Source organism: Leuresthes tenuis, unplaced genomic scaffold (assembly GCF_036924035.1).
Source record: "Leuresthes tenuis unplaced genomic scaffold, fLeuTen1.0.hap1 SCAF_23, whole genome shotgun sequence".
Classification (NCBI taxonomy): domain Eukaryota; kingdom Metazoa; phylum Chordata; class Actinopteri; order Atheriniformes; family Atherinopsidae; genus Leuresthes; species Leuresthes tenuis.
This window is the reverse complement of record NW_027325377.1, coordinates 9879917-9897798: the sequence shown is the minus strand read 5'-3', so window position 1 is coordinate 9897798 and position 17882 is coordinate 9879917. Positions and strand designations below refer to the sequence as shown.

Genomic DNA, 17882 nt, shown 5'->3' with positions numbered 1-17882 from the left:
GTTATCATCTTCCCTATCATCTGACACCAAATCCAGAAAGTGCTGAATGTCAAATGTTACTTATTGAAATGCAGAAAAGCTCTTAAATGTTGGTGTGTGACTGCTTCATATCCCAGTGTGACTCACAAGCCCTCTTCTTATCCAATAACACTGATGTGCATGTTTTTAGTGTTAGTGAATGCATCAGTTAGTGCAGCATATTTAATTGTGAGAAATGTGTGCGGCGTGGACAGCAGAAAGAGGGCTGTCAGAGAGTGTGTGGGGGCTGTATTTATAGACGTCATGGTATTGTGTGTTTCACCCAAACTTCATAAACTTTTCTGGTGTTATTATCTTAACACAGTTGTGATTTTGTGATGGCAGCTCTGACCCTGTACATCAAGATCACATCTAACCTGCGATATAGTTACTCCTGCTGCAACCTTATCATGTGGCTCGAATTCAACAACTTTATCTGATGATGCGTTTGTGATAATTCGTACCATAAAAGCGGAGTATGAAAAGGGAAACCAATGAAGCATTGGTTAGGTCGAACTTCCTTTCTCAGACGTTTGAACTGGTGTGTGCTAGCTTTGCTCCAGCAAACGTAAATACTTCATTTTGTAGATGGTTGCAAATCTGCACACAAACATGCATGAAAACAAGCCAGGCTTTGAGCTTTTGTGTCCCAACTGCTGCAGTCGCCGTGGAAACGGCCCTTCGTGTCACTGTGGTTTTGAAGCTTGCAAACGAGAAGCTGTGGTCGGGTTCAGCAACAAGAGCATGACACACACACACACACACACACACACACACACACACACCGACATTCGCACACTGCTATACGCTCATTCCTGCTTTGATTGCCATCTTTCAGTGATCACACAAGTTTCTTCCATTCAATGTCACTGGTAGTAGTCATCTGTGTGAGGAGTCATCACCCACTTTGGCAGACTTGTATGAACCACATTTCCTCAGCTGCGCCTAACTCTCATCTTCTGCAGCCATCCCTCTTTCTTGGTCCTCTTTTAATTTCCTATAATTTACCTTTAGAAAACAAGTTCTCTTTTTTTGTTATTCTGGTAGAATGTGTGGGCATTGTGTGTCTGAATATAACCTAGGTGTCAGTCTGCAGCAAATAAGATGAAAAAAGAAGCAAGAAACGTGTTATACAGCAGCCCAAAGGTTTATTTTGAACATGTTTTAGTTTCTTTTTTTTGCCAGCAGTCAGAGCCAGGACCTGTGAAAAACTGAGACAGAATGGGGATGTTGACAAAACCAGGAGGCAAGGAAGTCTGATTTGGCTCTTTTCTGCTTCTTCCTAGAGAGTTCAGTGGTGGGTGCAAAGCCTGTTCACACTCACAGCACACTGATGAGGTCTCTTTGGTCAGCACGGTTGGAACTAAATGCTGATACACTCCTCCTGATTTAGAAATAGACAAGAAAGCAGAAACAGCACAGCTGCCGGTGCCATATTTGCTTTGGTTAAACCTATAAGAGATTCAGGTCATGTTGCGGCCGTTGTGTTTTCTTGAGTTTGAAGTGATTTCTGTCAGGATGCCTCATGACTACAGCTCTTGCTTTATGTTAGTCAAACCTTTGGAGACATGGGTGTGCAGTTTCAGAATAACGTGTTTTAAGCTACAGTTAGCAAAGGAGTTAGCAAAGCAAGGAGAAACTCTTTTTTTTTTTTTTCGCAACATGTACTCAATTTACACAAAGAAAAACTGGAGCCAGTCAACCAAGTTAGCATTTTGCTGAGGAGAGGCGTGCGAGGTGCAACCAGCGAACACCTAGAATTCCTAGAATTGATTTCGGCATCTGTAAATACGCAGGAAGATGCAAAGCTAATCTTTGCAAGCGTTGGTGCCCAGAAAGATGGATAGTGGTGTACGAAATGCAAGAACAATGATCTCTTGCATCATGAAAATGTTTTCATGTCTGGCCTCAAAATGAAACTGATAGTCCTGCAGAAACTACACTGCACCTGTTACTCAACAGGCTGCCAACGGCAAGTCACCTGCAAGGCAACTCTGTTTATTTCAAATTCCTCTCATATTACAAAGGCTCGTACATCATCAACATGTCTGTCTGTGTGGTAGCGCATCACTCTGCCAACAGAAAGAAAGTATTAAGTCTCAGCCCGTTTGCATGGTGCTCGGAAAAGATTCATTACTAGTACGACCAATACTGAACTTTAAAATGAAGTTGGTTCGACCAAAATTGTGCTTCTCAAAGCTGGACTAGCCCTGAGCTGTTGGGTTGGGGAACTAATCGCGAAGCATGTATACGCTCAACTGGACTCAAATGGGCCTAGAGTCTCTCCACATGCTCTAAAGTTCCATCTTTGTTTTGTAAAAACTGTGAAACGTAACTGTATATTAATACAGCTGAAATCCCAGTAAAGCTGCTTTCATTTTCGCGTAATTTAGTCATGTGACTTACATGTGTCGGCCAGCTCGGCTGTGTCAACTTTTCTATCATGCGAGTGTGTTTCTGTAAACTCAGACATTTCAAAGTGAGCTTCCGTTCCTCTATTACAAGCACGCCTTGTTGCAGAAAGGCTCCCATACTTCAAGTAATAATTCTGCAGAGGAGCACTCGCATTAGTCTCCAGTTGCTTTGGTGGATTTCTACCACTCTTAGAATTGCACATCGCTCTGGATGACATCCATTTAAAGTCATAAGCTATACCAGTCATGGAGCATATGATCTGGAAATGTCACAGCCACTCCTAAATGGGTCATATCTTGTCTTTTCTTTTGTTCCTTATGTTTTCATTCCTGGTTGCAGCTTTCTGCAGAAGCTGTTACAACTGCCCTTTTCATTGTTTTGTGGGATTGAGGGTTAGACTTTACAAAAGACTATGAATGTGAGGTAGGCTTTTTAGGTTGGCGTTTTAGCCTTTCTTCACATCGCTGCTTCAAATGTTAATGAGGGATATTCTCCACATCTATCTGCCGCCCATGCTGCCTGGAAATACTGCACTTTAAGTTAAGTACCATTTAAATAATGGTTCTTAATGCAAGGCTGTATATGACATCAATTATTATTGACCGGCTGGTGCGAAAAGTGTTGTTCCCCTTCTGTTGTGGCAAGTTTTCAGTATTTGAGCTTGTAATGGGGCAACCTGAAGTACAGTTGATGACAAATGCAAATGCTGACAAATCCTGATTTTTAAAAACTGCCATGAAAAATCACGACTTAAGTCATTATTTCATGTTTCTTTATTGATTTACAGCAAGCTTTGCGGCTTATTAGATTTTTGCAGCCATTTCCCAATTCATAAAAATGTGCAAGTCTTTCCTGTAGGGGAAAAAAAAACAAAACAGTGTGGAGTCGGTCCCTGACGGATCGGGGTAAGAAACACAATGGTTCGCACTCTGCCAACAGTGAATCTGCACAAACATTCACTGAAAAGCATGTCGAATAGTGTCATGAAGAGCTTCACCGTGGCTGTAGGTCTACAAACACGCACTGAGAAACAATGGAAACATCTCTGTCTTTTTCTAGTATTTTGTCTACCTCAAATGTTTTTGAAAGTTCTATTTTTCTTTCTTACCATTGAACAGATTCCATGGTTTAAAATTAACTACAGCCAAGAGAAAATTGTAAGTAAATTTTGGGTTTGGCGTATAAATAAGTGTGTGTTGCCAGCCGTGGTGGCTTGGTAAATAATATTAAAGTGCAGTGTTGTGTGTTTTGTATGCGCAGCTGAAACTACTATTACTAATATCAGTGAATCAAATGGCAGCTTCCTGCAATTTGGCACTTTCTATTCTGCAAGGTCTATTATTTCTGGGAGAAGAAAAGAAAGAAAAATGTGAGTGAAAGTTGTCTTTCTGGTTGTAATCTTGTGATCTAGGATATTGCTTCATAATTGTGTCTTTTAAAGGGACAGTGAGGATGAATAATGTCAAAAAAAGTCAAATAATTAAAGCTGGACAATACATTTATTCGACATTATGATGTCCAGATTTACAGTATAGATTAATTTAAATGACTCATCCTGCATCTTTCTTTTTGCAGCACATTGCAAATGGCTCATTGGCCAGCCATCTTTCTGATAAAGTATAAATCACATCAGATTTCGGTGCTCTTGGGCACATGGAAGTTCTTTGAACACTTTATTTACTAAACATGGATTTTGCTGCTGGGGAGTGATGGGCACAAGAACCGGAGAGAAATGCCAAAATAGAGTATTAGGTTGCAGAAAAACAAACAGTGCAATCGGAGAGTTGGGTCATTTGGTTTGTGCCGTCAGCTCTGACTCGTTTCTGTTGGACAGAGAGCAACAAAGGAGCAGTCTGGCTTTTGCACAGGAGCCCTTACAGCCCTTCTGCTGGGCCCTCCTGTGCTTCCTTCCTGTGACGAGTGCATTTTGGTCCATTCTGTCTCCATGCATGCTCCAGTGTCCCTGTACTCATTTACTAATTACTACTCAGAGTTTGTGCATTTCTGCCTCTCTGCCACCATAGCTTTGCTTTGGGACTTGTATCAGCCTTCTCCTCCCTGCTCTTCTCGGCACTACAGAGGCAGCAGTAGTAGCAGAAGAAAGGATGTCTTTCTTTAGGAGGGACAGTCCCTCTGCCAGATGCGCAGAGGGGCTTCTCCAGTGTGTGTTGCGTTGAAACTAATTGTATAGAGTATAGATAAAGTTAAAGATTTGGAGAAAAAAGTATTATGTTTATTCTTATGCAGATGCACTTACAAAAAAAAAAAAAAAGAAAATCTCCCCAGTTGTAAAATATCAAAAAATTCTCTTTTAGTATTTTGGTACTTTATATATTAGGAGAAGAATGATAAATGTTAGAGCCGAGTCCGACTGTGTGAAAGGGAGAGCCGACACAACAGAGCAGGCCACTGAACACAGAGGCCGTTGTCTAAATCTCACTCTGTGCCCTCTCCACAGATTTGTTTATGTACTTTGTAGAATTTATTTATTTATTTTTTTTTACCTCTCTAAGATAAGAATGACAATTGATTCTAGCCCATGTGTTTGCGAGAGCTGTGTGTGGCTGGTTTTCTACATCTCGACCCTTTCCAAACATGTTGTGGACCAGTTTATGCAGCACTATGAAGACCAAAAGTGCAATTAATTAACACCAGTTTGCAGAGAAAAGTTGTTTTTTTTTTGTTTTTAGAAATTTGAACGAGAGTGAAAGTCACCTCGAGAGGAAATAAACCTCTTGTCTTAGATTTATTAATCTTGGAGCACTGCTCACACAAGTGTCTGCCTGTCCCTTGTTGGGAAGAAGAAGGAACGATTTTACCATGTCTCTGTGTGTTTTGGGAGCTGGCCTACTTTCTGTTCGTGTATTGTTTGTGCTTCTCTATAGTTTCCCTAGTGAAGACACACTGGCTCTGTTGTTTTCTCTTAGACACTATTTAGTGCACGTTCAGGGTTATTCTAAAGGCTGATGAAAACTCTTTAGCATAGGGGAGCATTTGTATTTTCGCCATTTTATTCTAAATGTATTTCCTTTGTATTGGGAAGCTAAGTGTATTCTCTATGTGGATGAATGGTGTCTTTAAGCAGCCTGCAGGGCTTCGGCTGGAACTGAGCTGACACTGAGCTTGTTGTGTCATTGTGATGCTGTGATGAGCCAGGCCTTGGCCACCAAAGGCCATTTCTAACACTGGAAATGGCCTCATTAACCAGCAGAAAATAAGAATTTCAACACTTTTTTTTTTTTAACCAGCACTTGCAGACTAACCTGACAGTTTTCAGTCTTTTGAAAAAGAAAGCACACCCTCTTTTAATTCTATGGCTTTATTTGGGTCTTCAAAGTAGTTAAATGCAATCTCAGATGAACAGCAACTCTTAACATAATACAAAATGCAGAAGCAGCGTTTGAAAAGATAAATGCACTCCCTGATTCAGTAGCTTGTAGACCCAGAAGCATTGATAACTTAAAGTAATTGTTTTCTTTATGAAGCTATCAGTTTCACATAATTTTGAAGGAATTCTGCTCCACTGTTCTTTACATCGCTGTTTTCGTTTTTGGAGGACGTGCCGCATTGTTTCAGTCAGGTTGAGGTCGAGACTTTTACTGGACCATTGCAGCACCATTGCAGACATTCTGTTGTAGGTCTGCTGCTGTGTTTGTGATAATTGTCCTCCTACACGACCCAATTTGAGCCAAGCCTTAGCTATCTGTTTGGTATACAGAGAAGCTTTTGGTTCTTTTAGTGAATACAAGATGCCCGTAATGTCATCGCCCCTCCACCACAATGCTTGACAGTTCGTATAGTGTTTGTGCTGATATGCTGTGGTTTTTGCCAAACATGGCACGATTCATTGCCAAACTTCTCTACTTGGTCTAGTCTGTCCAAAGGACATGGTTCCAGAAAGCTTGTGGTCTGTTCAGATGCAACTTTGCAAACTTAGGCTGTACTGTCACGTTCTTTTAAGAGAGAAGATGATTTTTCCTGCAGTCCTTCCAACCAAGTCATACTTGTTAAGTCTTTTTCTATTTGTTCTATCATGAACTTTAATATTTATCATGCTAACTGAGGCCTGCAGAGTCTGAAATGTAGCGCTTTGGTTCTTTGCAGTTTCTCTGATCATTGCAGAGTTATGGGCAGTAACTATTGCTTCTCTAAGATCATTGCTGATGTCTTTTCATCCGTGGCATTGGTTGGCACACCTTCAACATGCTTTTTAAATGGGGCCCTAACATGATCTGTTGGTGTATGTTGTTCTATCAACTGACCACTGGCTGCTCGGCTGAATTACTTTACTCCTGATCTCTAAGTACTGCCTCATAGGGATTTTGCCATGCTTGCACATTTTTCAAACTATTAAGACAAATCTGAGTTGCAGTCGAATCTTCCCTCATTATGCATCGGACATTTTCTTGTAAAGTTGAATTATGCTGAAGTGTCTTGAGTGGCAGTCATAAGAGGAACTGGTTCAATTCTCTAATAGCTAAGGAGCTTTTGTTATTTCCTTTTTCACTCATTCATACTTTTTCGTCATTCACTTTCTTTTTTTAATCTTTTTTATTGATACATGTCATGTGCGGTAAATAGAAAAGATCAGGAGGGTGAGCGTGCTCCATTTTGTTTATTTTTTGTGACTTATAACCTTTTAGCAGCTTGGCCCGATCTCACAAAGCTAACAAAGTCAACGTGTCTAGAGTTTAAGGCACCAAGAACACACAGGCCTGTGCAGTCTTTCCTGGCACTGGATTCTGAGGTATTATACAAAGATGAGAAAAGAGCTTTTGGAAATTTCCTACATCACCTTTAAATCTCCTTTCATGCTGCATACATGAGCTGTTGGAAACTAATCTTAGGGCAGTTGACAGTTGGCTCTATAAAAGATATTTGGTGGAAAATAATTTGTTTTCAGTAGGTTTTCCTTAGTTTTCCTTTTGAGTAACAGAGAAGTCGCTGTAACCTGGTGCAGTTTTGGAGAAAATGTAGACGTTAGCTATTGAAAGTAAGAGTAGACATCAAACTACAACCTAACTCTCATTCAAACAAGCTGTCCTGATCAAAAATATGGTAAAATGTTAGACTGAGGGCATGTTTTTTATGTTGGTCCAAAGAGACTTGGTTCCATTAGAAAATAATAGTTTGGTTAGGCAGCATCCTCTGAGCTAGTCTCTCTGTTTAGATTTTAGCGATATCAAGATTTAGTGAGATACTATATGTGGCATGAAATTAGAAATTTAATCAGGTTACCGAGCTAATGCAGAACACATACTATACTCTGTCATTGTCCCAAATCATAGCGGTAGACAGTAGTGCAATAACAGAAATAATTTCTTCTTTTACGAGATGATCAGAATAAGACATTTACTTGTGCGCCAATGTACGAGAGCCAAGCAACTCCAATGGTTTGTAAATGGTTTATAAAAACTCTGAGGAGCTTATTTGTATGAACAAACCGGCAACAAACAATGTAGACAACACAGACTGACCTCTGCCTTTGTCCCTCTGTCTGTCTCCCTGCAGTCGAGGGTGAAGGTCAAGGTCGCATTCTCCAGCGGTTTCCTGAGAAAGACTGGGAGGACAGCCCGTTCCCACAAGGCGTAGAGCTGGTAAGTCAACTCTTGACAGTCATGTCCCTGTGTACCAGGACCAGGCCATCAACCCTGTGAAGGTTAGGGGTTCAGATCGTCTGGCACTGAAATAGTTGATGTCAATCACCAACAGCCGTTAGTGTTACAGGATAATCAGTTAGGTCTATAAACAATTTGGACACTGATGTTATATTGTTTTTATTTTAGCTGCTATACCAACACAAGTTACATTATTGAAATAAATATAGAGTTCGATATATGGGGAGTTTGTGGGTATTTGCATGCAAATTGGAAGAAAGATTTTAGATAAACAAATATGTGTTCATTTTTACTGCTAATGGGTTTCTTCTTTAGTTCAACTTTGCCAGCCTGCAGGTGTCCATTTCTTTACCCTGAAGAAATACTGGGTTATTTTTGGAGCAAGCTGTAGGTCATCTGTACTGTGAATCACCATCCAGTCAACTTTACAAGATTTGGAACCATTTAATCTGACTTTTCACCCATATACACTTAATGATTGTATGCCTCCTTCTGGAAAAATGTTCTTCCCTGCGTTGGACTTGATGGAAGGCATTTTGTTGCCGTCCGTGGATGTTCAGGTCTTATTATGTTGCTAAGCATACCAATGTGTTGTTCCTTAGAGTGCATCAAACTTTTAAATGGGCTGTGCCAATTCTTTCTGCTGGTTTTGTTTCGTTTGGTTTTTGAAGCCTAAGGGTGGCTGCTTTCACATGCATCCAGATCTCCTTTGACTGCATGTTCTAGATTTACTGAGGCAGCTTCCAATTGAACTATTGTAATAAAAGGAACTAGAGTGAATAAAGAAAAGAAGAGGTGACCCACACCTTTCCATGACACCGTTGATTCTGTCGAACCAAGTTTCCAAGACACAAAATTTAAGTAAAAGTGTTTTTTTTTTAAATAACATTTTCGTTTAACCTCATTAAAATGAGAATTTACAATGATACGTAAAACTCTAGAGATGTCTACACGGAAACAAGCCAAAAACCATTAGTGGTTAGCTGAGCATCTATTTTTGGATACTCACTTTGAACGTACAAACAAGGGATGACAAAGAGTAACCAACGAAACAAGAACTGAAGTCACATTTTCGACTTAAAAACGTCTAGTAGCTGAAGTAAAAAGCACCAATGCAGCAGCTTAATTTTTAGTCACAAGATGTGTAAATACCTTTATTATATCTTACTTGACTTGATGCAGAAAAGTAGGGAAAAAAAGAGGAAAACTGAGTGGGGAAAATCCATAACATTTGTGTAGTTTAATTGTTGAACCGGCTCAGTCAGCACAGAGTCCCGCGTTGGTTAAAATGGTCGGCCAGTTAACAGCTGACCCGCTCCGTGATCTCGACGTGAAAAAAAAAAAAAAAAGTTGTTTCTAAACTTTTTCAGCATGGACTTGACTTTTGATTGAAAAAACCAGCAAATAGCAAGTATAACCTGTTAACAAAACCAACTCCGAGTCAAGTCATCATATAAGTCAGATGACTTAATAACGGCATGATAAATCATAACTTGACAAAAACAGCTAATGTTGACTTTCTGTTGTTTATTCTCAACAGTCAACACTTCAACTTCTCCTGTGGTGAAAGCAAATATTTGGAAGTTATATCCCACAACCAGCTTGATTGTGATTAGACATTATTATACCGTTGAATCACATTGCTCAGTTGAAGATATTATGCTGTTTTTAAAATAGGCTTTCAGAACCGGTTTTGCAGCATTTTTGTAGCCAAACCTTGGATGAATCCCGAGGTGCTGTGAGCCACTGATGTTTTGTATAACTAATGTTTCTGTCTCTCTTTTTCTTCTCACACTCTTTCACCATCTGATTTCAAACCGTACCCCCATCTCACCTCTTTCATCTCCTGTCCACTGTTACTCCCTCCTCCTTTTCAGTTCTGTCAGCCCAGTGGTTGGCAGCTGGTTCCTGAGCGGCAGCCAGCTTCCTTCTTTGTTGCCGTTTTGACTGATATCAGCTCAGACCGTCACTACTGTGCCTGTTTTACTTTCTGGGAGGGCTTGGACAATCCACAGGTAAGTCAGATTTCAACAAGTGCTTTTCACAGTGACACTGGGTCTCATGCACAACCCTGTGTAAATGGGGTTTATGGTTCAAGGTATTCATTTCAGTTGAAAGTTGTAGTTATTATTTGCTCCTGTTCTCTTCTCACCTGCAGAAGTCTGAGGCCAGCGAGGTGGATGAGGCAGATGAGGAGCCGGCCGTTGTCCAACCAGCTAAGATCTTTGCCCCCAAGAGCCTGGTGCTGGTGTCTCGGCTCGATTACACTGAGGTGTTTAGGGTACGACACCATCAGCTTTTCCTAATCAACGTGTGTCAGAATTTGGGCGCATTTACAGTCTGTCTTTTTTTTGCCATTTACAAGGTAGACAATAAGGATTTCATAAATATGCTGGAACTACCTGCTTTTGGCTAGTCTCTGTGATGGATTTAAATGGGCGTTTAAAAGCATTTAAAATTTTTCCCAGTAAATGGGTTATGTGTGGCCCTGTTGTATGGTTATGTTGACCTTTGACTTCTATGCTCCGACCTCTTTTGAACAGAACTGTCTGGGTTTGATCTACACCATCCATGTGGATGGCCTGTCTGTCCCTTTGGAAACAGTGATCGGCAACCTTCTGACTTGTATCATCCCCATCGCTGGAGGCTCCCAGGTACAACTACTGACTTTCTTTCTTTCACCAGCATCTTTATACCAATACGAAAAGGAAGCAGTTATAGATTGCGTTAGGTTTGAGTGTCATAAACACCAGACATAGTCTGGCAATTTTCTTTTTCTCTTCACCCATCAGCTACTGTTTGAAATTCTCATGGAGATGCTGAAGATGAGCTTTTCCATGAGCTGTGTCATTTCCTGTACTGTTACTGCTACACATGTCGCCTCCTGCCTTGCTTGGCTGTGCAGCTTTTTTTTTTTTCAGGCAGCAAGTTGTAAATGAAAACAGAGCTTGTCACAGCCTGCCAGTGCAACTCCTTGTTTATCATGAACAGCCGGCTTTGAATTTGTGTCAGCTTAGTACAGCACAAAGGTTTTGACCTTGTATCCCTTTAAGTGTATAGTATGTATGCCTTTTATAGATTACAATCTTCAGTCATTGGGTCGAAAATAATGCCAGGGATCTGTCCTTGAATGGCAGTGTCATTAGAGAGCCCAGTTTGCTGTCCATCTACAAACATGTAGGCATTTGAACATTTTTGTTTCGTTCAGTTTCAGTGATGTGGGTTTCGTGGGTGACATTAATTGCAGAGTTTCTGCAGAGACAAAATCATCTTATCCAGTTTTTCAAGCAAAGTTGTCCATGGACAAGGAGAACAATTCTTCCTTTTTTAAAAGCAGATAATCGTAACTAATAAATTTATATTTTTTCCACCTAACATGTCATTTCTGACATATCACATCTGGACTTGGGGCATGCTTGGTTGTGGGATATTTGTCCATTTTTTAAAGGCTAAATCTTCTTTCTGTTTTGTAATCAGTTATTTTCAAGTAGGATAAACTAAGGTTTCCAATAACTTACTCACGGTGCACATGTAGTAGGAAATGTCTATTTTCTCTGAATGCACGTCAGCTGAACCCTTCCACTTTGGTTTCCAGATGTTGTAACCCATGTGTGTGATTTATGTGCACCCTACTGTACACTGGCTCCTTTGTGTTACAGATAGATGAGTCCCCAGTTTGTAGTTTAGACAAAGTTCCCCAGGCCCTGGCCTGTGACTGGCTGCTGGCCTGTCTCCAGGTAACTTTCCTGTTCTGTAAGCTTCACCAATCAACAACCAGCTCGATGTTATTGGTTCTGTTAATCAAACAGACGGGCAATGTTTTGGTTTTTTTTCTTCTTTTTTTCTTTCTTTAGGGAATGTGTTCTTACATTAATTTCCAATCATGATTGATGGGCTTCAGCTATGTTTGATCTGCTTTTTTGTGTATTTTGTGATCAAACAGTCTCCAGAGGATTGTGTCAATCATTTATTTTTCTTTAATTCTCTCTGTTGTGTTTTTCACAAATCTTGATTTGCTTCAGCTGTTGGTAAGCCTTTAACAACAATACTAAAATTCAAGCTGTTTTCTTACTCTGAAGCCCAATGTACGCAGGCACACAATAGATTCGGTTGCTGTGCAGGTTGTAGTTCAGCTGCTTGGTGAACATATGGGATGGCAGATGGCATCCTGCTGGGCAGCGCAGCATCTGAATGAGAGAATCAGATCTAATCGGTATTAGCACACATACAGACCCAAACAACTAAGCTAATGCTCAGCTCCTCCCAGACTCACACACATGTAAGAACATCATTGCTTAATAGTTCACAGGCCAAACCTATTTTTAGTCCTGAAGGACCCATATGAAAGTGTTAGTACAGATTCTGTCTTGTCAAGAGCAAACAGTTAAGCTCTGGTGTTTTAAGAGAAGGGAAGCACGCTTACAAAGACTAATAGACACTCACACACATTCCTGTGAGCATTTAATCGCACAGACCTTCTGTCACCATCACTGAATATCTGTCATTATCACAGCATGTTTGTTTCACATCAGCCTGTGCTCAAACACGCACAGGTTAGATGCACAAACGTGAACGGCGTTATCTGGTTGTCTCGTTTCCGTACGATTTCGGCCACACCGATATGTGCATGTGCAGGTCCTGTTTTGGTTCAAGTCAGTGCAACCTCGCAGAAGATCTTTAACCAGTTTTCTTACTATTATAAGCCAGAATAAGACGGAATCTGACTGCTTCGTTAGGCCAGTCCCCCACTATTTGTAGCTGCATTTACATTCTCTGTTGTGGGGCCAAACTGTCGTATCGACGTCCAGTTTTGTTTATTGTTTAATTATTTTACTAACTGGTTCACGTGACCTGAAGAGCTGCTATTATTTATAGTGGAATGGTGACCTTTCAAAAGCACAATGGCATGGTGAATTTGTAGTTTGCAAGACCACCCCTAACATAAAACAGTATATTTCTTTTGTGCATACTGTGTGGTCCAGGTCCCTTTGAACAATAAATTGTATCCACATAATCTACATGTTGCCCTTCTGATCTTCTTGTGTGTGTGTGTGTGAGAGAGAAAGTGTGTGGCAGTGTCTGATTTTGTCGTCGACTTCTGTTTACTCTGGAGCAAAGTCAAAGGCTCATCAATTAGGAACTGAGCTGTTACGGGAAAATGAATTGTTATTCCGAAAAAAAAGAAAAAGGGAATTCCAACACTTGCGTCTTGACTCTATCACACTACCGGGCTCTGACTGGAAGTTAGGTTTTTTAGAAAAACACAACTGAGAGCAAACCCGCTTCACACTGAAAGTCGTTCTGCTGGAGGTCATTGACACGTTGTCTGTGCTGATTGCATGAGGGTCCACGCGTTTCTCGTCTTAACATGGCATGTACCTTGTGAACTCAAGTTTTGTCTCTCAGGTTTATTGCTGCCAATGAGTTTCAGGCTGGAAGGTGACTCCTGTGCAGGAAGTCTGTTCTTACCAGTATCGATTCTAGTACCTGTTATGGTTTTTTAAAAAAGTCTGTGGTCAGATGTTTCCAGTTTTGGACTTAATAATACTTCAGCTTTAGAAATTCCCTTAACAGCCCAGTGCTACTGTTACACTGATTCCAAAACCATACAGAGATGATGTAGCTTCTTTAGTAACTTTTATGTTGGAAAGTAAAGGAATCTGCTTCTTTTCCTCTCCGTTATTTTTATTAAAAGTCATATTTGGACATGATGTAATTGTTCCTGTTACTGTGCAGCTCAATGCCAAATGACAGCTTTACTTTGTTTCGCATGTGTCTTGAATGTGATGTTGCACTCATCTTTTTTTTGTCATAATCTTACAGTTCATGTCTAATGATGTTAATGTTTGTGCAGCTTATTTGTTTTGTCATGCTGATACATGATTGTCATACTCTTGTCAAGTTTGGGCATTCTGTGCCCTTACTTCTATTGTTTCTAACCTATGTCTTATCCTGCGTTGTGTATTTGCGCACACGTGTTTGTGTGTGCGTACGTGTCTCCGACGGTTGCTTGTGTAGCCGGGCCCAGAAGAGAGAGAGGAGAGTTTGGTACGCCAGCCTGACTTTACCTCCTTCCACTTGCTACCAATCAGCCCTCAGCTTTCTCAGCTTCCTTTTCTCCGCCCATTTCCTGCAGTCGGTACATGCACATCTCCTGTTGCTGGAGAATGAATCAAAATGCTTTTATATAGACTCAATATGTGACCAACAACTGATCTTGCCCACAGCTTGAGCCTCTCATGATAAGATTTGTTTCTTTAGTGCAACACCAGTGGCTCTGATGAGGAAATGACATGGAAACTACTAAAAGTTGTCAGTTTAAACATCATACCGCACAGTGGTACATAAAATAGTTTCAGATCAGTGTAATTTAACAGGCCGCATTTACAGGGCATACATCTGATTACAAGGAACAACAACAAGAGGACGAAGCGACATATATTCAGTTTTCCTTCCATCTTAAAGAAAATGCACATGTATTTGACAAAGTAATGATCTCAGCTGCGGTGCATCATCTGGCCGGTAATCGGACTTTGTGTTAGCACTTATTTGACAACCTTTTTGTTAGTTTAAACACTCAAACGAGTAGGTAAAGTAATAGTCTCGTAGCTGTTCAGCAATGTGGAATCAATGATCTGTAATTTATTCTCAGAGGCCGGCTAAAAAACACTGTTGTTGTTAAAGCTACACTTGAAACCCCAAACACGCCTGATATCAGATGTTGGATCACAGCATTGAATTGCTAACAGCTTGCCTGTCTGTGGCTACGTGCACTCTTGCTGCTGCTGTAGAGAGCATGAGATAGTAGTGCATTTTTTCTCACCTCCTCAGCTGCAGGTAAATGTGGAACTTTATTTATCTTCTGTGTTCATTTTGAATTAAGTCATGAGCCCAAAACAGTTGGGTATATACAAAAATATCTCCCCATGGTATGGTGTGCTCAATAGAAAAATCAAATCCAGCTTCAATCCCTAGTTGTACTTTGTTAGTTTGTTTGAGTCTATTGATTCATTTGCAGTATTGAAAATCTATTTCAGTGTCCGGATGTGCTTGATATCTAAACAACACCTAATCACCATTTATTGACTTTCCTTAGAGCTTGAATAAGGGCAAATGGGCTTCTTTGTCTTGGTTCTTGAAGAGGTTTCATGTCATGTGGTAGATACCCAAGACCACCCCCTATGTTCTAGGATAGCTTTTCCACTAGAACTTTGACTCCTCTCTCAAGCCATCAGTCTTGTCTATCCAGAATGTGTACATTACTCTCATCAAAAGAGTGTCCCTTCTCCTTGATATGGACCTGAGCTGCTTGAGTCCGGACTTGGAGAGCTGGCTCTCATGTGTTGTTCCATGCTCTTGTGGAGTTGTTTAGTCTCTCCTTTACAAAGTCCTGTACACACCTTGTTTCATTGTACTGCATATTTTACAACACTACCACTCCTCCACTCGGTTTGGGTTTGGGTGTTTCGTCCTTAAGGTGAACCGGCCTTTGTCTGGGGGTGTTCTTGTTAAGGGTCTTGCCAAATGTGAACAGCCCTTCAACCACTAGTTTGAAGCCTTTCAGATGAGAAACATCTTCAAAACCCAAGAATAAGAAGCCCAGTTGCCCTTATTTAAGCTCTTAGGATTGCCATGACCTGGATGACTGAGAATCTACGCCAAAATTTATTGGCTTTGTCTTCTGTCCAAGGCACAGGAGAATTCCAGGTCTGTTTGGTTGTCTGTTGAAGAGGACACGGATGGACAATCAGAGATTTTAAAACCTTTAAGAGTTTGAAGTAAAGATGGCAGCTTTTGCATTTTGTCCCAGGATGCATTTTAGAGTGAATGACACAGAGTCCTTCTTTTATATCCAGCTGCTGTGGAAAATTCTCAGGGCATGACACCTACCATGTCTTAGGGATTTCTTTCGCCCGTCGAGGCTTTTTGTTGTGGTGTTGCTGGTGAATTGCAGTAAGGTCGTTGGCATGGAGCCCTTTGCAGCCTCATTCACATCCCGATTAGCTGGAATGGCTTGGATTTATTTGTCATGTACCTGCTAAGCTTCTGGGATTCTCCATCTCTGTCTCTGACTCACGCTGCTGTCTGGACATGCACAACTGTGATTAAACCACGCCGGCAAACCCTAATTTCTGAAAAAGCACATTTGCTCTCTGGTTTTCTCACCCCCTTTTTCAATGCTTCTTTTCTCTTACTCTTTAGAGGACTATAACATTAGGTGCTGGCGACCGGCAAGTTATCCAGACTCCCATCAATGACTCCCTTCCTGTCAGCGGCAGCAGCGTGGCCCAGCTCTTCAGACAGCTTGGTACGGGCAATTATGACACTGACATTACATTTTTGTTTTGCTTTTTTCCCCGATGTTTCAATGCCGTTGGACCACAAATCACGGATGATTCAAACATCAGGATGACGCATGTGACATTAAAAGTAGGATCTTTGTCACTTTGGTATTTCTGATTTAAAACAAACAAATGACAAATGGAACAATCGACTTTTTCCATTAAATCCAGACAGATTTGAATGGTTGGCAAAAATGTCTCAGTCCATTGTGAAGACCTGTGCATGCTACTGTCTGTAGAATGAATATATAAAGTAGAACAAAAGCATTGATTTAGCCCTGCGGTAAACAGCGTGCTTCATCGAATATTATGAATGCTTTAGTAAGTCAGCTTCTCATCTTAATTACTCTTTACTGTTTTCAGATTGTTGTTATTGTCTGGGAACATTGTAAGCCAGTGTGAATTTAATTTGAAACTATAAAGCTGAACTGAAAGACTGCCGTTATCAGTGAGTCATTTTGCTGAATAGTTTACGACTTCTTAGCGTAAATAAACCCGAATGACCGTGCAACTGTGTAAAATGCTGTTATTAGTTAACAGACATTTAACAGTGGAGCATTTATTTATTATGCATTTCATGTGACAAAGTTTGGATCTCTCTTTTGTGGTACCTGGCTTTACCCCGCTAACAGCAATGATTACAGGTCTGCTCTTTGTCCCTTCCTCAGGTATCATCAACGTGCTGTATTTGTTCTGCGCTGCCCTGACGGAGCATAAGATCCTGTTCCTGTCCAGCAGCTATCAGAGACTAACCGACGCCTGTCGAGGGCTGCTGGCCATAATGTTTCCCCTCAAATACAGGTGCGCAGCCACTCCTTAGGTCTTCCTTGAGGCTCGCTGTCTATACATGTCTTTGTTAGTAAAGTAAAGCTTTTTCTTCTGTAGCTGACAGAAGGTTGTGTATTCTTCTTCTTCTTGTTTGTGTCTTCCTCAGTTTTACATACGTTCCCATCCTGCCGGGAAAACTACTAGAGGTGCTGAGCACTCCCACCCCGTTCATCATTGGCGTCAACTCATTCTTCCGCTCGGAGACACAAGAACTGGTGGGTTCTTAATGCAGTGGGAAAAATATGAGACAATGCTTTACTAGACAAATTAAACTCAGCTCCTCTGCTTGTTTAAAGGAAAAACTGGAGTCAACAAAGTGTTGAATGAGGAGCATAATTTATAATAACAGAATTTATTAGTTAAAAGTAAACAAAGCAAACGGACATTAAATTAAATATTTATTCAAATGTGACAGCTTTGCTACTTTATGTTTGGGTGTGTCCAGACTTTTGCTTACAACAGCACAGATTAAAAAAAGGCTCATGGAGTACGTTGTCCGTCATTGGCCAGAGACTTGCGGTCATTGTTTTTCCTGTTCAATTCCTGGTGGGTTGTTATAGTTCTACTTTAAGAAAAACAGTGTATGAACTGTGACTGTAAGCTTTTCCTCCGTTTTGTTTGTCCTGTTTTCCTGTTTCATAGTAGAAGGAAGTAGAAACGT

At 40.7% G+C, this 17882-nt stretch overlaps 1 protein-coding gene across 10 annotated transcripts in view; it reads left to right on the top strand.

Moving 5' to 3' along the window:
• Positions 1-17882, top strand: part of sbf1 (SET binding factor 1) — a 50398-nt gene that overhangs the window by 9631 nt on the left and 22885 nt on the right. For 4 of the 10 annotated variants that reach the window (XM_072377238.1, XM_072377235.1, XM_072377236.1 and 1 more), the window contains exons 2-10: positions 7945-8030; positions 9929-10066; positions 10210-10332; positions 10595-10705; positions 11711-11788; positions 14070-14099; positions 16254-16359; positions 17062-17194; positions 17328-17436. In XM_072377238.1, coding sequence (XP_072233339.1) covers positions 7945-8030; positions 9929-10066; positions 10210-10332; positions 10595-10705; positions 11711-11788; positions 14070-14099; positions 16254-16359; positions 17062-17194; positions 17328-17436 — 914 coding nt within the window. The remainder of the gene's footprint in view (positions 1-7944; positions 8031-9928; positions 10067-10209; positions 10333-10594; positions 10706-11710; positions 11789-14069; positions 14100-16253; positions 16360-17061; positions 17195-17327; positions 17437-17882) is intronic. The other 6 variants (XM_072377244.1, XM_072377242.1, XM_072377237.1 and 3 more) reach the window with 5 other exon arrangements.